We start from the raw sequence: 17,487 nt of genomic DNA on the forward strand, positions 1-17,487 counted from the left end.
TAAACTAATATATTCCACAGTGAACAGCGCCACCGTGAACCCAAAGAACAAAAGGATTTGTGTGTAAGGAAACAAGCCAGAGATAAAAGTGATAGCTTTTTGGAAATTGGCGAAGAGGACACGGTGTGCCATAAACATAGGCCATAGCCAGCTCTCGAAAATCTGAAGTCAATTCAGTGTCTTTCTAGTAAGAGGACTTCTGAATGCACTGTGAGATCCCATTCTACCCGGATACCCTAATAGACGTTCTGGTCAGTACTTACAGAGGAGTTTAAGTTTGTTAAATATAGCCGATGATTTCAATCACAGTCGTGAACTAAAATGTGTTCTGTTTCCTAATGTAAGCTTGGCTTGCTTAAATTTAAACTGATATCTTTAAAAAAAAATCAGAATTTAAAAAAGGAAACAAGTAGCTGGGCATGGTGGCACATGCCTTTAATCTCAGCGTTTGGGAGGCAGAGGCAGATGGATCTCTATGAGTTCGAGGCCAGCCTGGTCTACAAAGCAAGTTCCAGGACAGCCAGGGCTACTCAGAGAAGCCTTGTCTCCAGCCCCCTCCGACCCCTCCCCCAAAGGATATAAGTGTTGGTAACATTATTCCACGTCACAAATACTGGCTTTCTTTTTCTTTCATGTTTTTTCAGTTATCCTGCCTTTTCACACATTTACCCTACCTGTCTAGGTACGTGGGCATTTGGAGCACTAGTTTCTTAACAGAAAGAGCTTGTCTGAGGGTTGCCGGGGACATCTACCCATACATCTGCTTTATTCTGACTGAGAAACTGTCAGTCATGCAGCAGCTGGTCCTGCACAAGCTGCTCTAGTATGTCAACCTTTTGTTTAGGACCAGGGAAAATCAAGTTTTTTTTTTTTTTTAAGGCTTTTAGATTGGACCCTTGTCTAAAGCATAGCATGAGCTATGGGGCTTGCTCATATGATGAGATCTGCAAGTGTGAATTCGTTCAGGACTCAAAGCAGATGAAAGTAAAAGCCAAGGTGGAATCTCTCTCAGTCTCTTTACAAATGCCCTATGCCATGTAGTCATGTTTTTATTGAATGTGTAGTGATAGAGGAAAAGAGAAGACTTTTATATATAATAAGATAACATTCCACAGCACTTTAAGCCATCCCCTTAGATGCCCCTTCCTTTCTCTCCCTTCTTTTTTTAGTGGTAACATTTAACTCCTTCAACCCAGAGCCCACAAGCTTCTTATTCCATTAAACTTTAGAAAGCTTAAACATGATATTTTTATTGTCCTCGTCCTCTTCTTCTATTAGAGCAAGCTGGTTGTCCTTTACTCCTATGTATGTCCCAGGCTTTTTCTTACATTCAAATAAAACATAGTCGGAGGACTTTCTGTGAAGGACGAAATAGACCTGGTCTGGCAGTGGGACTTGACACTTTTGGAGCTGAGGAAAGAAGAGAAAAAGCCAGTGTGTGAATGGGAAGTCCAGGACTGACATCGCCTTCCTGGGTTAGAACTCCTAGGAGAATCAGCGTTTATAACTTGGTCTCTCTAGCAAGTCTGTTGACGGAGTTGAGGAGGGAGGAGTGGAGGGTGGAGGGAACGGCAGAGGGCACAGGGTGTGGGTAGGAATGGAAGTGATTCACAGGGAGTTGGCACATGGAGATAAGCTGCTTGCTGGAGACTGAGCAGATCTACATGTGGCCCTTCTGGATTTGGGCCCTCTTTTGCTATTTATTGTCTCTGATACAAAGAACATGGTGCTCTGTCTAGCAAACTTTCAGTCTAGCCAGCGTTCCCTACAGATTGGTTCATTTCCAATTTAAATGCAGATGTAGTTTTATACGCTTTTAATTAGATTAATTGTTAGATTCAATCTGTAATTAAGTTATTAAATAGAGACCAATTATTTACATTATCTTTAAGGATTTATTTTATTTTAAATATGTCTCCGTGTGGGTATGTGCACATGAATGTAGATGCCCATGGAGACCAGAGGCATCTGATCATCTTGGAGCTGGAGTTACAGGTGGTTGTGAGTCGCCTGGCAATAACCCTGGGGACCCAACTCAGGTCTTCAGTGTAAGCTCTCAATCACTAAGGACTTAAATGATTATTATTTTAATCCGTCGGTTTTGAGATAGTTTGTTGCACAACAACAACAGTAGTGGCTTCCTCTGAGGATTAAAAGAGACAGGACTGCTGGCGCATTAAGCAAGGACTGGATATGCCACGGCACTCTGCTTTTATTTTTTTTATTATGTACATACTAGATAGTGCATTATATACACTTGAGAATATTGTCGTGAGCAGAATGCTGACCACTGTCCACTGTTTCTGTTGATGTCCTACATGACTGGATCACTTTAAATTTTGTATATTTATAGAAGTTGTCTTCTTTATAATGCTGTCCTGTTTTTCTCCTAACTTCTTGCTCTGACTTGTTTGCTCTTTGACATGTTCATCCTTTTTGGTCATGACCAGGCTATACCTGCCATTTATTAAGTAAGAATAGATCAGATGTAGAATTTTATGCTGCTAATAACTGGTGATGTATGGGCATGCTTGCTGACCTCCCCTTGACAGGCTTGGAGCCAGAAATTATTTTAGAAAAGAATTTTTTTTCTGGAAGAACACAGCCAAATGGAAGGATGTGAGCTCATTCTGTGTGGAAGTGCCTCTCAAACTGTAGTGAAGGGATGACGCTCCCGGGGGACTGTTCAGACGTTAGTTCTGATTCAGTTGTGGGGGAGCCTGGAATCCTGCTTTCTAGCAAGTTCCCTGGGGATTCTGTGCTGTTGTGGAGACCAGACTTGTGGTAACAAGACCACACATCCCGCTGCCATTCTTCTCCTACTCCCAAGCAAGTCATTCGAAGCGACTGATTGTGTTTTATTTACAATAGTATGTGCCCCACTCCGTCTCCACAATTTCCCTAACGTCTAAATACACATCAACAAGTAGAATCAATTTGTGGCTGTTACATAGTCACATTTCTGTTACCTCCACAGAGTGGTCCTCGTCATTGGCCTTCAGCCTGATGTCCGTGTCTTTGATAGGACTCATGTTCACCATCAGCAACTTACCATCCACACCATCACCTAACAATGAAAATGATGGCATGTGAGGTAATGCATTTGCCACTTGACTGCAAGATAGATGGGCAACAGATACCACCACACCAGAAACTTTTGAGGTATCTGTCATGTGCTGTTGTGGGGCCAGATAGATGCTTCTGTGGTTAAGAGCACCTGATGCACTTGCAGAGGAACTGGATTCAGTTCCCAGAACCCGTACAGTAGCTCACTTACAGGGGATTCATTGCTCTCTTCTGGCTTCCTCAAGCACTGCACACATATGGTACATTTACATACATGCGGGCAAAACATTCATACACATACAATAAAGATAAAATCTTTTTTAAAAGTCTCCTATTATACATGATTAATATAATTTTACCTGTCAACTAAAAATAAAAACAACAGAAGAAATTATAAGTAAAAAAAAAACCTAAGTCTTGTAACTCATCTTAATTTAACTTAACCCAAAGAATCCAAGATGTGAAGGAAAATAGATCATTAATTCATTTAGAAGTATTTGTACCCAAATAAAACTGAAGAGTCATTATCAAGTAAGTAGAGGGTCTTTCTTCCTATATTTTCCTTCCTTTTTTCCTTCCTTCCTCCCTCCCTCCCTCCGTCCCTCCCTCCCTTCCTTCCTTCCTTCCTTCCTTTCTTTTGTTCCTTCTTTTTTTGAGACAAGGTTTCTCTGTTTAACAGCCCTGACTGTCCTGGAACTTGCTCTGCAGATCAGGCTGGCCTTGAATTTAGAGATTGGTCTGCCTCTGCCTCCTGAGTGATGAGATTAAAGGTGTGTGTCACCAAGCCTGGCCCAAGAGTCTTTTTAAATTCCTCAGAGAAGGAGGTTAGATTTTTAATTTCTGTTGTTGTTCTGATCTTTTCTAATTGAATTGATTCCAATACACACTACTTTGGGCATCAGCTTCTCTGTGTGCATGTGAAGTCACTGAGCTGTATTTTTTTTGTTTTGTTTTGTTTTGTTTTTCGAGACAGGGTTTCTCTGTGTAGCTTTGCGCCTTTTCCTGGAACTCACTTGGTAGCCCAGGCTGGCCTCGAACTCACAGAGATCCGCCTGGCTCTGCCTCCCGAGTGCTGGGATTAAAGGCGTGCGCCACCACCGCCCGGCCACTGAGCTGTATTTTAATAGATGATAATAGAACATTTCCCTGCCTGTGTTCTTATGACTCAATGTTGCTTTCGGGCTAAGTTCTGGCCAACTGAAGATGAGCAGTCATGTGATGTATAACTTCTATTTGTGTTCTGAAAGGGAAATGGAATTTATTCACCCACCTTCCCCTCTCTTGCTAATTGGGCATAGTGATGAGGTGTGAGACATGGACAGAAAGACAATATAGAAGGAACTGCCTCTGGACAACCTTTGGGCAGGATCTTTTTAGCTGTGGCTGAAGATGGTCTATATTATTATAAGTAGCTTATTATTGTAAGTACTGTATGCAGCTAATCCTTTATCTTATTAATCCAGAAATAGATGAGGTGGAATAAATGCTCTAAGAAGCTAAGATCTTACAACGAGTGTGGGGTTGAAGATAATCTTTTGAACTGCTCTTTCTTTATTGTGGGCTATTTTAGACTCATCTTTGTTCTGAATGAGAATTCAAGCAACCTCCCACCCTGACCCTGCCTCCACATTACCTGACTCATTTGAGGGATGAGGAGACTCATAGTAACGTAGCAGCATCTTGTCTGAAAGACAACACGGTATCACTCGGTGAGAGACAATTTGTATCTGAAGGTTTCAGTTCCATCATACACAGGGCCAGAAAACCTTGCCCTTAACCTTGTCATATACCAATTAAAGCAAAACTTTAGTAGTTCTCACAAAAATCTCAAAATATATTATCCTGTGATGAATTCTCCAACATGGGTGTTACACTGTTGATGGCAGAGAAATAGTCTTTCACAAATAGTCATTTACGCTAAGGCGACACTGAAAAGGTTGGAAAGATCTAATGAGTATTCAGCATTAATAAATACATGTGTTCTCTCCTTCTGTACTTCTCAAAAGTTATTTCTCAATATCTGTATTCTTCCCTGAAGAACCTGACGACACTGAGTCCTTCTTAACACAGGAAGACTGGAATTAGCATAGATGATGAAACCCATTGCTGTTGAATATACTAGTTAATCCATTGTGGATAATTTGGTAGATTTTTTTTTTTAACCTTGCCAGTCATCATTACTAAGTATAGACATGAGGAAATAGTCTAAAGTTGTCTACCTTTTTCTTGGTCTTTTCCAGAATCTTCAACATTGATCACATATCGTCCATTCTCCAATACTTTGAAACAAACAGATTGGTCATCGTATGTGCTCAGGGAAGCACAAGATTCTGTAAAAAGTGCAATTCCTGTCAGTAAGACTAAAAACCAAACAATCCTCTGAACAATTTTCCTGGCTATTTTTTGAAGTAATTTCTCTCAAGAATTTTGTTTTTTAATGTGAGCTATACTTTGTCATTCTAACATAGGCAAAAGCCGTAGTCGGCACCAGGGCGGGATTAAAGGTGGTAGCTTCCTGCCTGGTGGGGCTGGGGGTGAAGAAGAGGACAGACAGCTCCATTTCTGCCTTCCTACAGTCTAGGGAACTGTGGGAAAGAATGGTCATGTTTAGGAAGGCATAGGCGAACGTATGCCCTTTTATAAAGCATGATTACTTAGGGATTTTTCAACACTCTAGGGCAGTGGTTCTCAACCCTTTTGGGCATTGAACAGTTCTTTCGCAGGGGTCGAATATCAAAAATCCTGAGTATCAGATATTTACATCACAATTCATAACAGAGGCAAAATTACAGTTGTGAAGTAGCAACAAAAGTAATTTTATGGTTGGGGGTCACCACAACATGAGGAACTGTATTAAAGGGTCTCAGCACTAGGAAGATTGAGAACCATTGCCCTAGGGGGATGCAGATGTAAGCTAGTTTGTGCCTTTGCCTGAGATGCATACAGAGCACATGATAACATTTTTAAAGCATATGTGGGTAAACTGAAGCAGACTTGGATCCATTTGAGGATCCTACATTAAAATTTACTGTATCTGCTACAGGTTACTGAATTTTGCAAATAAAAATAATATACAAAATAAGAATTTGTATGTGAACATCTAAAGCAAAGTAATTTAAAAACAGTTTATGAGAAATGAATATTGATTAGGAGATTAATATTATTTGTATTAAATACATACTATATATGATATATACTAAATTGTTTTATATAATATCCTATATTATATATATCCTATAAAAAGTAATATGTATTAAAATAACAACATGTGATTCTTAATCGAGTTTCCTTAGTGGTGGGGTTGTCACTTGTTAATTATTAATTTGGGGATTTGTTTGTTTGTTTGTTTTTGAGACACTGTCTCACTCTACAGTTCTGGCTGTCCTGAGACTCACTGTGTAGCCCAGACAGACCTGAACCCACAGAAATTCACCTGCTTCCCAAATGCTGGGATTAAAGGCACATGCCACTCTGCCCAGGACTCACTTTTATTTTTTCCCCACATTGATGGAGATGAAATGCAGAGCCTTGCCCATGAGGCAGTATCCTACCTGAGCTACATCCCCTGGACGCTCTTCAGTTCTCAATGATCACAGTTTTATGTGGAACTTTGCACAAACGGTAAAAACTTTAAACCACTCTTCAAGCCGTACCATCTTAAACTTGTATTTTAAAAGATAATAGTTTTTTTATTCTCTTTCATGGTGAACAATTTGAAATTTGGGGATTAATGCAGTTTTTTTTCTCAAAGGATAATTTATTTATCAGGACTAATGTGGACATGATTCCAACCTACAGCAAGTATTCCAAAATATCAATGGAATGCTAACTAGAGAGTGCACAGGCACAGATACACCACGCCCAGTTTGGATGCCACTGAGCCAGCACACAGGCAGGAAACAAGTTTCTGATACATGGTTTTTTTGTTTTTGTTTTTTTTTTTTTGAGACAGGGTTTCTCTGTGTAGCTTTGAAGCCTGCCTTGGAACTCACTCTGTAACTTACAGAGATCCGCCTGCCCCTGCCTTCCAAGTGCTGGGATCAAAGGCATGGGCCACCACCACCAGCAAAGATCTATCACCACCCAAGAAGATCTTGAGTCTGCTCTGTAGAGTAGCACTTGCCAAGGCCCCGTGTCTTATCTTACACCTCACCACTGGCCCCCCGGCCCCCAGCAAGGGCCCTGTGAGTAGTCACACCTCGGATACTCTCTCTGACAGGGAAATCGGCGGCGGCACATTCTTGGAAATTGGGTGTATCCAACATGGAGCGCTTCATGGCATCCCTTGGGTAAGCAGGGAAGTTCCCTTCACGCTTTCTACCTGCAAGACAGCAGTAGGGGTTAGGGGTGAAGCATCTATCTTCATTCTGCAAAGATGCCATCTTTTTGATGGGCAAAATGGCCACAATGGTAAGTGATGCCAGGGCTGTAGTCACCCAATGGTCTAATGGGATCGGTACCTCTTTAATGGGGATGTCTTCATTTTAAAAACCATTTTTTTCATTCACACTCCAGCAGAGCACACAAAGAGGAAGAAAACTACTCACCACACTTGCAACACTCAAGAGCAGCCACTGTGAACCATTCAGTTCACCTCTTTCATAGTAAAAAATATCACCCCAAATGATTATGTACTTATTTAAAATCTTGTATCATCTGTTTTCACACACCATTGTATCCATTTCTCCCACGTAACTAAAAACCCTCTCCAAAATGGCCAACCCGGCATCATCTGTATTCTTTTCCTCAAGGAGAACTTGGATGAGGAAAACAATTGTATCCATAGATATGGAAAGTAAAAGCTACTGGATGCTCATCAGTCTGTTTAGGAATGAACATACCTGATTTTAGTGAATAACTTTGGATGGGTTCTTTCTCCAAGTAACAGGCCTCCTTTTTTATGGTGAGGCCAGAACGAAGCCTCATGTAGTAGACATGGCAAATTTCTTTGGTCTTCTGTTGGGATCCTAACAATAGAAAAAAGTGTAGATTTACGTAGGTCATATCCTATACATATATACAGCATCTCCAAAGAGCCTGGAGTACCACTACTATTTGCATATAGTAAGGCGTAGAATATGTTATACAAGAGGAAATGAAGTCTTGTATTAGTTACTTTTCTCATTATTGTGACCAAACTTTTGGCAAGAAGCAACTTAAAGGGGGAAAGTATTAGTTTTGCTCATGTTTCTGGTCCTTTTTGGCGGGAAAGGCATGGCAATGGGAGGCTGCCTGCTCACATCTCAGCAGACTGTGAATGGTGGTGTTTAGCTGTCTTTATCTGTATTCTTTTTAATTGGTTCTGGATCCAGGCCATGGGATATTGCAGCTGCCCATTTTCAGGGTGTGTCGAAATTAATCCTTTCTGGAAAATGCTGTCATAGGCATACCCAAAGATATGCCTCAGTAATTTCAATCAAGTTGACATTTGAAATTAACCATCACAGACCTTGGGATTTAACAGACAATAGGCTGGGTTGTATTTTGTTGCCAAATAAGTTGTAAAAACACTTAGGTCTTTAGAAATATTTTTATTGTTGTTTTCAGAATGCCGTTTGAGGGATCATGGCTCTGCATTCAGTATGCATCAGCTGTTGGCTAACTGACGGGAATGTGAACATCCATAGAAGATTTGAGCTGTTTTTCTGCTTGCCTAGAATAAACTTTTAATAATTTTTGGAGGGTGTCTGAAAACTATAAAGGGTATTGATACTAAAATAGCGGCCGTTAACCAAGTATCAGCCCTAGGCCAAACACCCTGCTAACTAATTTTATATGCCTTTTAACTTAACCACTCATACCAATCTTGCAAAGTATTGTCATCTTAGTTTTGCAATGATAATATGAGGATGTTAGGAATCACAACACTGCCCAAGGTTACATGGCTCATGAGTTGTGCTAAGGGGTGTGTTGAATGTTCCCACAAACTCTTGTGCTTGAACGCTTGGTCCTAACCTGGTGACACCCTTTGGGAGGTTGTGGAACCCTTGGGGTATAGGACCTTGCTGATCTACATAGACCACAGGGGCCAGCCTCTCTAGACTATAGCCTGGTCCTCCAGTTTGCTCTTCCTGCTTGGTGCCATAGGAGAAGCTACTGCAAGCTATGGCTGCTATAGATCAAACTGATCCAGCCTCCTTCCATGTCATGATGGACTGTACATTCTAAGCCATGAAGCAAATGGAATTGTCTACCTTTAAGTCACTTTTGTAAGGTTTTGGCCATAGAGAGGCAAAAGTAATTAATATAGCATGTTTGATATCAAAGCTATTCATTAGGCTCTACCACCACTGACGAAAATGACCACAGGCCAGATGTGGTCATGCCTCTAGTCCCAGCACTCAAGAGGTTAAAGGAGGAGGAGGGTCATGAATTCCCAGATAAGTCTGAGCTACATAGAGTCTTATTTGGCCAGGGTGGGAGGTGGGGGTGAAATCTGCCCCGCAACCTAAGAGACTAGCCAAATGCAAATTCAATCAACCAAACTAAAAAAATCAACCAGTTATTCAGTAAGCCTGATTTTACTTAGCCAAAGAGAAATTTAAATCTCATGTGGAACATTTCATTTGTGTCTTGGACATCATAAATAGCCTTTCAGGGTCACGTAACATGTGACTTCTAAGATCTCAGTATTCAAAGTGAGCTCTGGCACCAATGTCAGGAATTCTGGCATATCTACTCCATAATGCAGTATCTATAAAGGGCCTCATTTTCTGGGTACTAAGACAGTGCATTCTTTAATATGGGGAAATTTGGGCATCCCAAGTCACTTCCACTGAATCGTTGTTTCTGCACAGAGCATTTTGACATAACTATGAACGAAAGGATCAATTAAACTGTGATTTCCTGGACATTCAGAAACCATTGTCAAGTTGGTTTTTTAAATCCTACCAAGAAGTGTGTGGGTGGGTGGTTCAGAGCCTCGGGGAGGACAGAGGACACATTGCTTTCTCTCTAGGTCATTCATCACGTTCTAGCTTCCTTCCAGTCCACCAGAGCTCTGTTACTCTCCTTGGTGGTCACTATTCCAGTGTAAAAAGTATGCTGCACATATTCAAGATCCTTACAGCCCCTTCTCCTCACAGGTGTACCTGTCCTGTAACTTCATTTCTCTTTCATCGTATTCCAAACTTTTGAGTTTGTAATTAGATAATTATAGTTGGTCCATTCTTCTTTATTTGGGGGCCTGGGCACCTTCATTTTTGAATCTATCTTTTATCAATAATCAGTAAATCAATACACCAAAGGTCTTGACAAATATGTGGACTGAAAGTGGGTCAGTTTAGAGATTTGTCAGTTAATTAGGGGAAAGGTTTTGGGGATTTGATGGCAGGAGCTGTGAGAAGTGTGAAGGGATTGATGTAAAAGACCATATTTTACTAAGTTACACTCATCACAGGTCTAGATTATCTAAGCCAGCCTATCCCGTGCTGTACCCAGTGACAAGAGTGACCATATAAACCCTTCAAAAACAAGGCTTCTGTGTCCTCGGAGCTACCTCTGTTCCCTTTCAGTTCTTACATTCTTAGGCACTTTTGGTAAGGTAGCGTGTCTGAACATTGAAATAATAAGTATTTGATAATAGATTTCAAACAGTGTGTAAAACAGGAATGCCGGCGATCTTACTTCTTGGCTTGCAAGGTTTTACCAAGGCTTTTCCAGCTGCGCTGCTCAGCTTTGCCGGGGACATTTTGGAGGTTGAGTATCTCATTGTGGGTCCCATTTTTCAGGTTTCTGTAGGATTAAAATATAATATTAGTCCAGCTATATGTACCTGAAATCACCGGAAACAACCTCCTCAGCTAACTCAACGTGAAATTGATAGCCGTACAGAAAAAGTAAATAACTGAATTTGAGCATAGTATTCTGACTGTGCACTATGTGCTAGAATCTAGCCATAGAATAAGAAAACAAAAAAAGCACAGAAAAAATCTCAAGCTGGGTAGACTTATTGTTAGTGTCAATGTTTGTATTGAAACCTTAGGACAGTTTTGTTGTAGTACATAGTTATAAAAAAATAAGTAGCCACACAGATGTTGCATGATTTTCACTGTAGGGGGAAAGAAATAGAAATATGTAACTCAGAAGCCAAGACAAAACCCGTGCAATGTTAAATTTGAGTCAGTATTAAATGAATGCCCAGCAGCGTGTGCATGCATCTTATTTTCTAAACATTTTCTCCACTTAAAGGAACCATGACTCCAGATATGGGGCCAGGTTGTCTCAAACCCTATGGGAGCCACCTTGAAGTTTCTGCCTGTCAGATTTGGCACCAGCTGAATATTTGAAAGAGTAATGGTGGTGATCCGAATAAGCACAGTTTCTCAAGAATAAAGAAAGAGTAAGATTGCTGATTTTCTCTGCTCACTCACAAGTTGGAAGAACAGGGTAACAAAGGAGAAACTATATTCCAAGGAGACAGAGTGGAAAATCACTGGGACTCAAGTGGTGGGGGGTTTAAGCTAATATGCATGGCCAAAGAATAAAATAATGCCGAGAAGTAGGAAGCCATCCAAAACTCCAGCCCTGGCTCCCTGCATGGGTGGAGGAGGGGGAGAGGGGCTGGGAGGGGTCAGGAAGAAGGGCAGCAGCAATCACGTGGCCAGTCCGGATTTGGGTGGCCATCATGAGAACAGAGGAGCGGCGGTGGCCACGGGAGAAACCCATGATTGACAGCACAGTTCTCACAAGCGTTAATTCCAGGGCAGGAATTTGGTCTGAGGTGAGTCCCCTCTCACTGCTGCCTTAGCACTAAGGAGCCATCTCCTCACTCCCCGTGTCCTAGAGCGCTGTGATCAGGAGCTACCTTCAAAGGGGGTCTATTGTTTGAGACTGAGCAACTCTGGAGATTAGGAAATACAGGCAGGTGACCAGTCAGGGTGCCTGGGAACACTCTGCCATAGTGACTGTCCAGGAGAAAACCCTGTAAGGAGAGGGGATGACAGATCCACTGAGAACTTTCGTCAACTCGGAGCCTGGGCTGTGGAAGGCACGGCGATCAGAAGTCCTGCCCCCTTGTGGCGAGGACTATGACCTGTAGCTTGAAGTTGTCCCTGGAGACTGAGGCCTCCAATCCTGCAGCGGCAGGTTTCTGATAAACCAAGGCAGGCTGATTGCCCTCCCATTCAGACAGCAGTCCGCCCTCCGTTTGCTCTTCACGCTCAAGTAAACTGGGTGAACTTTGCCAACTCGTGGATTTCAGACTGAGGCTCTCCGGAATGAATGGGAACCTGCCTAGCCTATAGGATGTAGAGATCAGCGTGGGGTGCAAAGCCCCATAAACGCAAAGGAAGAAAGCCTCTAGACTTTTATTAGAGACTAGAGCAAACACAGCCTGGATGCAGATGAGATGCCCTTGACTGGCCTCACCTAACGCCAGCCTGCTTAGGGGGAGCAAATTCAAACCCACTCCCCTCCCCACACAGCCCTGGAAAAGCGCTGTCTCTCCCTTTTTATTGTCCTTTCATTTAAAACTATTATTTATTATTTTGAATTTTTATTTTTATTCCTCTTCTAATTTTATCTGCTTCTTTTGTATTTGAGTTTTAAATCTCTTGTTATCTTTCTCACATCGTTTCAATCTTAACACGTTGTCTTTTCTCTCTTTTTAAAATTTTTAAAAATTAAAAATATGATTACATTATTATTCAAGCAAATAGAACTATCTGATTCTGGACAGAGGTATCAAAAACATATATTGGAAAAAATGTAGCCTTAAACATTTTTACTGAGAAAACTGAATATCCACATGTAGAAGGAAAGCAGAAATCTATATCTTGTCTTACACACACACACAAAAATGAAACTCAAAATGTTATCTATTCTCTTTCTCCATTACCATCCTATCTCCTTTCTCTGTTCAGACGGATTAAAAATTAGCTACTCTATAAAAGTTAACCGCCCTGAAGTAAATGTAAAGCCATTTACCTGCATTAGGTAATAACCGTGGGGAGGGGTCCATGTGAGTCAGAACTTGGAATTTTGTTTTAAACGTTCTGCTCTTTTTATACTCAAAGCCAATGCCCAGCTTCTTTGAAATAGTAATAATAAATTTCTGAAGATGTCAGCATAAGGCAGAGTTCTCTGAAGAAGCTGTATCTGTGTGAAGTATCCCAGACTCTTTTCCTTGGGTGAGCCAAATATTGTGATTATGGAGGGATGTAAGATCAAGAGCCAGGATTTTCTCGGACCATCTCGGGCTCCACTTACTTTTAATAATGGAATCTGCGTTGATGCCCTCAGACTGTGTTGTTTGTGTTATCACAAAGCTAAGGAGCGGTAAGATAACATACAAAACCTACAAAGAAAGATTTCCTCGTTTTTCTGTGTCTGACTCTCTGCTGAATATGTTGCTTATGACTAATGCAGTCGTTGCATATATTGGTTTATGACTTTCTTGGTCCCTTGCCTGCAAACCTTCATGTAACTGCTTTTGCTTAGGAATGCATCATTTAGGGTAACCTGAATCCATGCTACTGAGCTATAATCAGTCACCATTGCTAGCTTAGAATAAATGATTTCCTTTAAAGCAGAGCTGTAACTTTTACAGAATAGTTAATTTTTAACCCTTATGCATGGGATAAAGGGTTAGGTAAACATAAAGTTAGCTTTTCAGTTGGACAGAACGTAGTTTAAATAGCAGCCTGTACCAGCAGGAATTGAGTCGGTGTGAGCAGAATGCATGTTGCCCTTCTGAGCTGCTTCAAAAACAGTGATGGCTTTTGTTTGCTCTTTCACCCAAGAGTATGTGTGTCCTAGAAACAACGTTTTTCTAGTCATAAAAACTACCTTTTAAATAAATTTGTTTGTTGCGGCCTGTAGCCTATTTTCTTGGAGAGTTCGAATTCATGTTAGCACAGTAAAGACGCCATAGCCCTTCCCTGAAGCGTTGTGCCTGGCTTTGCTTTTCTCTACTTTCAGTGATTATCATAACCCTCTCTTTCCTTCATCACTCCCGTGGACTAGCTTGAGCAGACGCATGTTGGAAGCACTCTGCTCTGAAGGACCACCTGCTTGCATAGTTGAACAAGATAAGAAGTCATCAAACTAGAAAGTCAGCGTCATTATTAGAATTACAAAATCCAAGGTTTGTAATCCAGAACTATTCTCAAATCCCATTCTGAAAAACAAACCACTCTATTCAATAACAAGCCTTTTATCTTTTATATATCAGAATTATTTGAGAGCCTATAAACAGTACTGTTTTCTCCCCCCGACAGCAGAGAGCAAATATTCTTGTAGATTGATGTGGCACTAACCTCAGTCGTGGCAGGGAATAGCTGCTCTTGGATAACGTGCGTTCCTGAAGTCAGCACTTGCTGATAGGCAGTACAGTCACACTCCAGTTCTATTTATATGGTAGCTCAGATTAAGCAACGTAGGTGACAGTAACTGAGGAATGAAGCTATGCAAATAGAGCTAATCTGAATCGATTAGAATGTGTGGGCGTGTAGCTTTTTCCTACAGACAAATCCCAACAGAGCAGCACGTTCAGAGTTATACTTAAGTACTATTTTTTTTTAAAAAAAAAAAAAAAATCTTTAAAACAGATGCCCAGTGGTGCCTTTTCTGGAATATATACGAGGGAACTGGTTGTCTCTTCTGTAGAAAGTTGGGTTTTCTTTTTCTAGGTAATTTTTTTTTCTGACTGTACAAATAATATGTGTATCCTTAGGAAAAAATTTTTAAAAAAGTATCAATGCTATCATTTTTTTCCTCAATGTGGAAATGTTACACATGCATCGACTTTCAATTAGAAAATAGAATCATACTGCAAATATTTTGTGAACCACCTTTTTGCTCTCTGAGATTAACACTGTACCCTGGGTGTTTCCTGCTTTCAATCACATACATCGATCTCTCACCCATCCCTTCTTGATTCACAGCACATTGGCTGCTTTCAGGCTTTTCTGTCTGCCTACCATTAGTGTTCTAGCTGAAGGGGGGGGGCGGGAACAGTGCATGATTCTTAGGAAACTTTGAGGTTCATTGGTAACATACATTTCATAAAAGTAGAATTTGCTGGCTCAAGGGGTGCAGCATTTGTTTACTTACATATTTATTTGCAGTTATTCCCATTGCAAAACATTCAGTGTGTTTTGTGAGCATGGTTTTCTTAATATGTAAAATCCCAAAGGAAAAGAGAGGAAAGACCAGTTTAATGGCCAATAAAAATGCTCGGGACCAAAAGTAGTGAAAAAAATAAAAAGCCAGGGTCATGTAGTAGAACAATACAAAATGCATAAAGCTGAATGCAGGCTATCCACACACTTCATAGAGTCCTTGGGTGTCAGTGTGAGGAGCTCCATAGCTCCAAGTCTTAAAACAAACCAAAAAAGGGCAAACTGTAATCCGTTCTAAAGTGCAAATGTGTAGTGTGGCCTCCTTGACTTTTAGAAAGTTACATTTAACAAATATTGCATTCTCACATTTTAGGCTAAGGACTGTCAGCATGAGCCCATGGGACACAATGTGAAATTTTCTTTTCCCTTTGTTGTATTATCTACATCTGGTCAACCAGCAAATCCTTTCCTGAAACACCTATGTTCTCTTAGGTGTCTGGTGACCCCCTTTACTGACCAAAGACATTGACATATTGTCAGAATGTTAATCTGAGTGCTGACCTTTCTTTTCTTAGTGAGAATCTTACTTTGAAAACTTGTTGACTTGAATAGATTTCCTGTAACCAATATTGTTAAAATGCAAGGTTTTTAGGAAAATTTTTATTAAACGTGCATACTTAACGAAAAGTTGAAATTCAACTTTGACACTCAAGAAAGTAATTAAATGCTTTGGAAATCATTGCAAGGAAAGCCTAACTTCCCCGGGGTCCTGAGGTCATAGCAGTGATAGGCTTGGGTCTGATTACAGAGGGCTGCCTCATGACAGTAACTATAATAAATCAAGTACTTTGTTGCAAGGGTAGGTGCCAGAGCTGCAGTAGTGAACCAAATCAGAGTTTTGCCCTCTGAAGTTTAGTCCCCAATGGGGAGGTAGCTACTGAGTAATATTCACACAAATACATTCCAGAACACTGACGTCAGGAAGCAAAAGCAGAGGAAGTTCAGTCACGACACAATGTCTAAGGTCCATCCGAAAGGTGCAAGGAGCGTATGGAAGGGAGGGGCAGAAGTGCCTTCCAGGCCAAGAGCACTCCAGGCCAAGGCACTCGATTCAAGACAGGCACCATCTGCTTGAAGGACAAGGGGAGCCTGGCCGAAACACAGTGGCTACCATGAACGTAGTATGATGGACTTAGAGATGGGAGAGGGCAGGAGGCAGGTTTGGTTGAGCTCAAGGCACCAAAGGAAGTAGCTTGGCCTCAATTTAAAATATAGAAGGAGCCATAGAAAGATTTTAAGTAATAATATGGATGTCATTTTCTTTTTCTTTTCATTTCTTTTCCTTCCTTCCTTTCTTCCTTCCTTGCTTCCTTCCTTCCCTCCCTCCCTTCTTTCTTTCCTTTCTTCCTCCCTCCCTCCCTCCCTCCCTCCCTCCCTTCCTTCCTTCCTTCCTTTCTTCCTTTCTCCCTTCCTCTTCTTCTAGACAAAGATTCATGTATCCAAGACTGGTATCAAAGTCATTTATTAATTTATTCATATGCCGTGGCATAGTCAGAGGACAACTTGTGGGAGCCACTGTTCCCCCTTCACTATGTGGACCCCAAGTATCGAACTCAGGTGACCAGGCTTAGCAGCAAGCATCCTTCCCCATTGTACCATCTTAGTGACCCAGCCTTGGACTTCCAATCCTCCTGACTCTGTCTCACAGGTGCCAGAAGTGCAGTCTGCCACATGCCCAGTTACGGGATGCTGGGGTTTAAACCCAGGACTCTGTGCATGCTAAGCAAGCACTCTACCAACTGAGCTTTGCATCCTGGCCTTTCCTTTTTTCAAAAAAACTATGGCTGCCACACTAGAAATATCTGAAGGGTAAGAGTTAAAAATTACTTAGTTTTTTTTATTAATGTGTATGTGCCTGTGTGAATTTATTCTCTCTCTCTCTCTCTCTCTCTCTCTCTCTCTCTCTCTCTCTCTCTGTGTGTGTGTGTGTGCGTGTGTGTGTGTGTGTGTGTGTGTATGTGTGTGTGTGTACCTGTGTCTGTGTCCACAGAAGCTAGAAGAGGGTGTCAGATCCCCTGGAACCAGATTTACAAGTGGTTGTGAGCTGCTGCCAGATATGGGTGCTGGGAGCCAAACCCAGGTGCTCTTCGAGAACAGTATGCACTCTTAACTGCTGGGCCATCTCTAGCCCTTAGGTCAGATCCTCGAGTGAGGAGAGTGATGGTGAATGCAGCCAGTGCTTTGACCAGCATATGTGAGCTGGAGGCTTGTTCACTAGTTATTTAGATATGATTATCTCCCTTTTATAGGTGAGGAGTCTGGCAAAGGCTACATTGTTAATAGTAATGTAGATCAGAAA

At 41.3% G+C, this 17,487-nt stretch overlaps 1 protein-coding gene across 2 annotated transcripts in view; it reads right to left on the reverse strand.

The window, feature by feature from the left end:
- Positions 1-873: 873 nt before the first annotated feature.
- Il33 (interleukin 33) overlaps positions 874-17,487 on the reverse strand; it is a 35,739-nt gene continuing 19,125 nt past the window's right edge. The window contains exons 1-8 of one of the 2 annotated variants that reach the window (XM_059259112.1): positions 14,325-14,451; positions 10,693-10,800; positions 7,908-8,033; positions 7,265-7,387; positions 5,286-5,396; positions 4,700-4,750; positions 2,970-3,067; positions 874-1,410 (exon numbers count right to left, since the gene is read on the reverse strand). In XM_059259112.1, coding sequence (XP_059115095.1) covers positions 1,219-1,410; positions 2,970-3,067; positions 4,700-4,750; positions 5,286-5,396; positions 7,265-7,387; positions 7,908-8,033; positions 10,693-10,789 — 798 coding nt within the window. In that variant the 5' untranslated portion in view covers positions 10,790-10,800; positions 14,325-14,451 and the 3' untranslated portion in view covers positions 874-1,218. Of the gene's footprint in view, positions 1,411-2,969; positions 3,068-4,699; positions 4,751-5,285; positions 5,397-7,264; positions 7,388-7,907; positions 8,034-10,692; positions 10,801-14,324; positions 14,452-17,487 lie in introns of those variants that run through there. The other variant, XM_059259106.1, reaches the window with a different exon arrangement.

This window comes from Peromyscus eremicus, chromosome 1 (assembly GCF_949786415.1).
Source record: "Peromyscus eremicus chromosome 1, PerEre_H2_v1, whole genome shotgun sequence".
Classification (NCBI taxonomy): Eukaryota; Metazoa; Chordata; class Mammalia; order Rodentia; family Cricetidae; genus Peromyscus; species Peromyscus eremicus.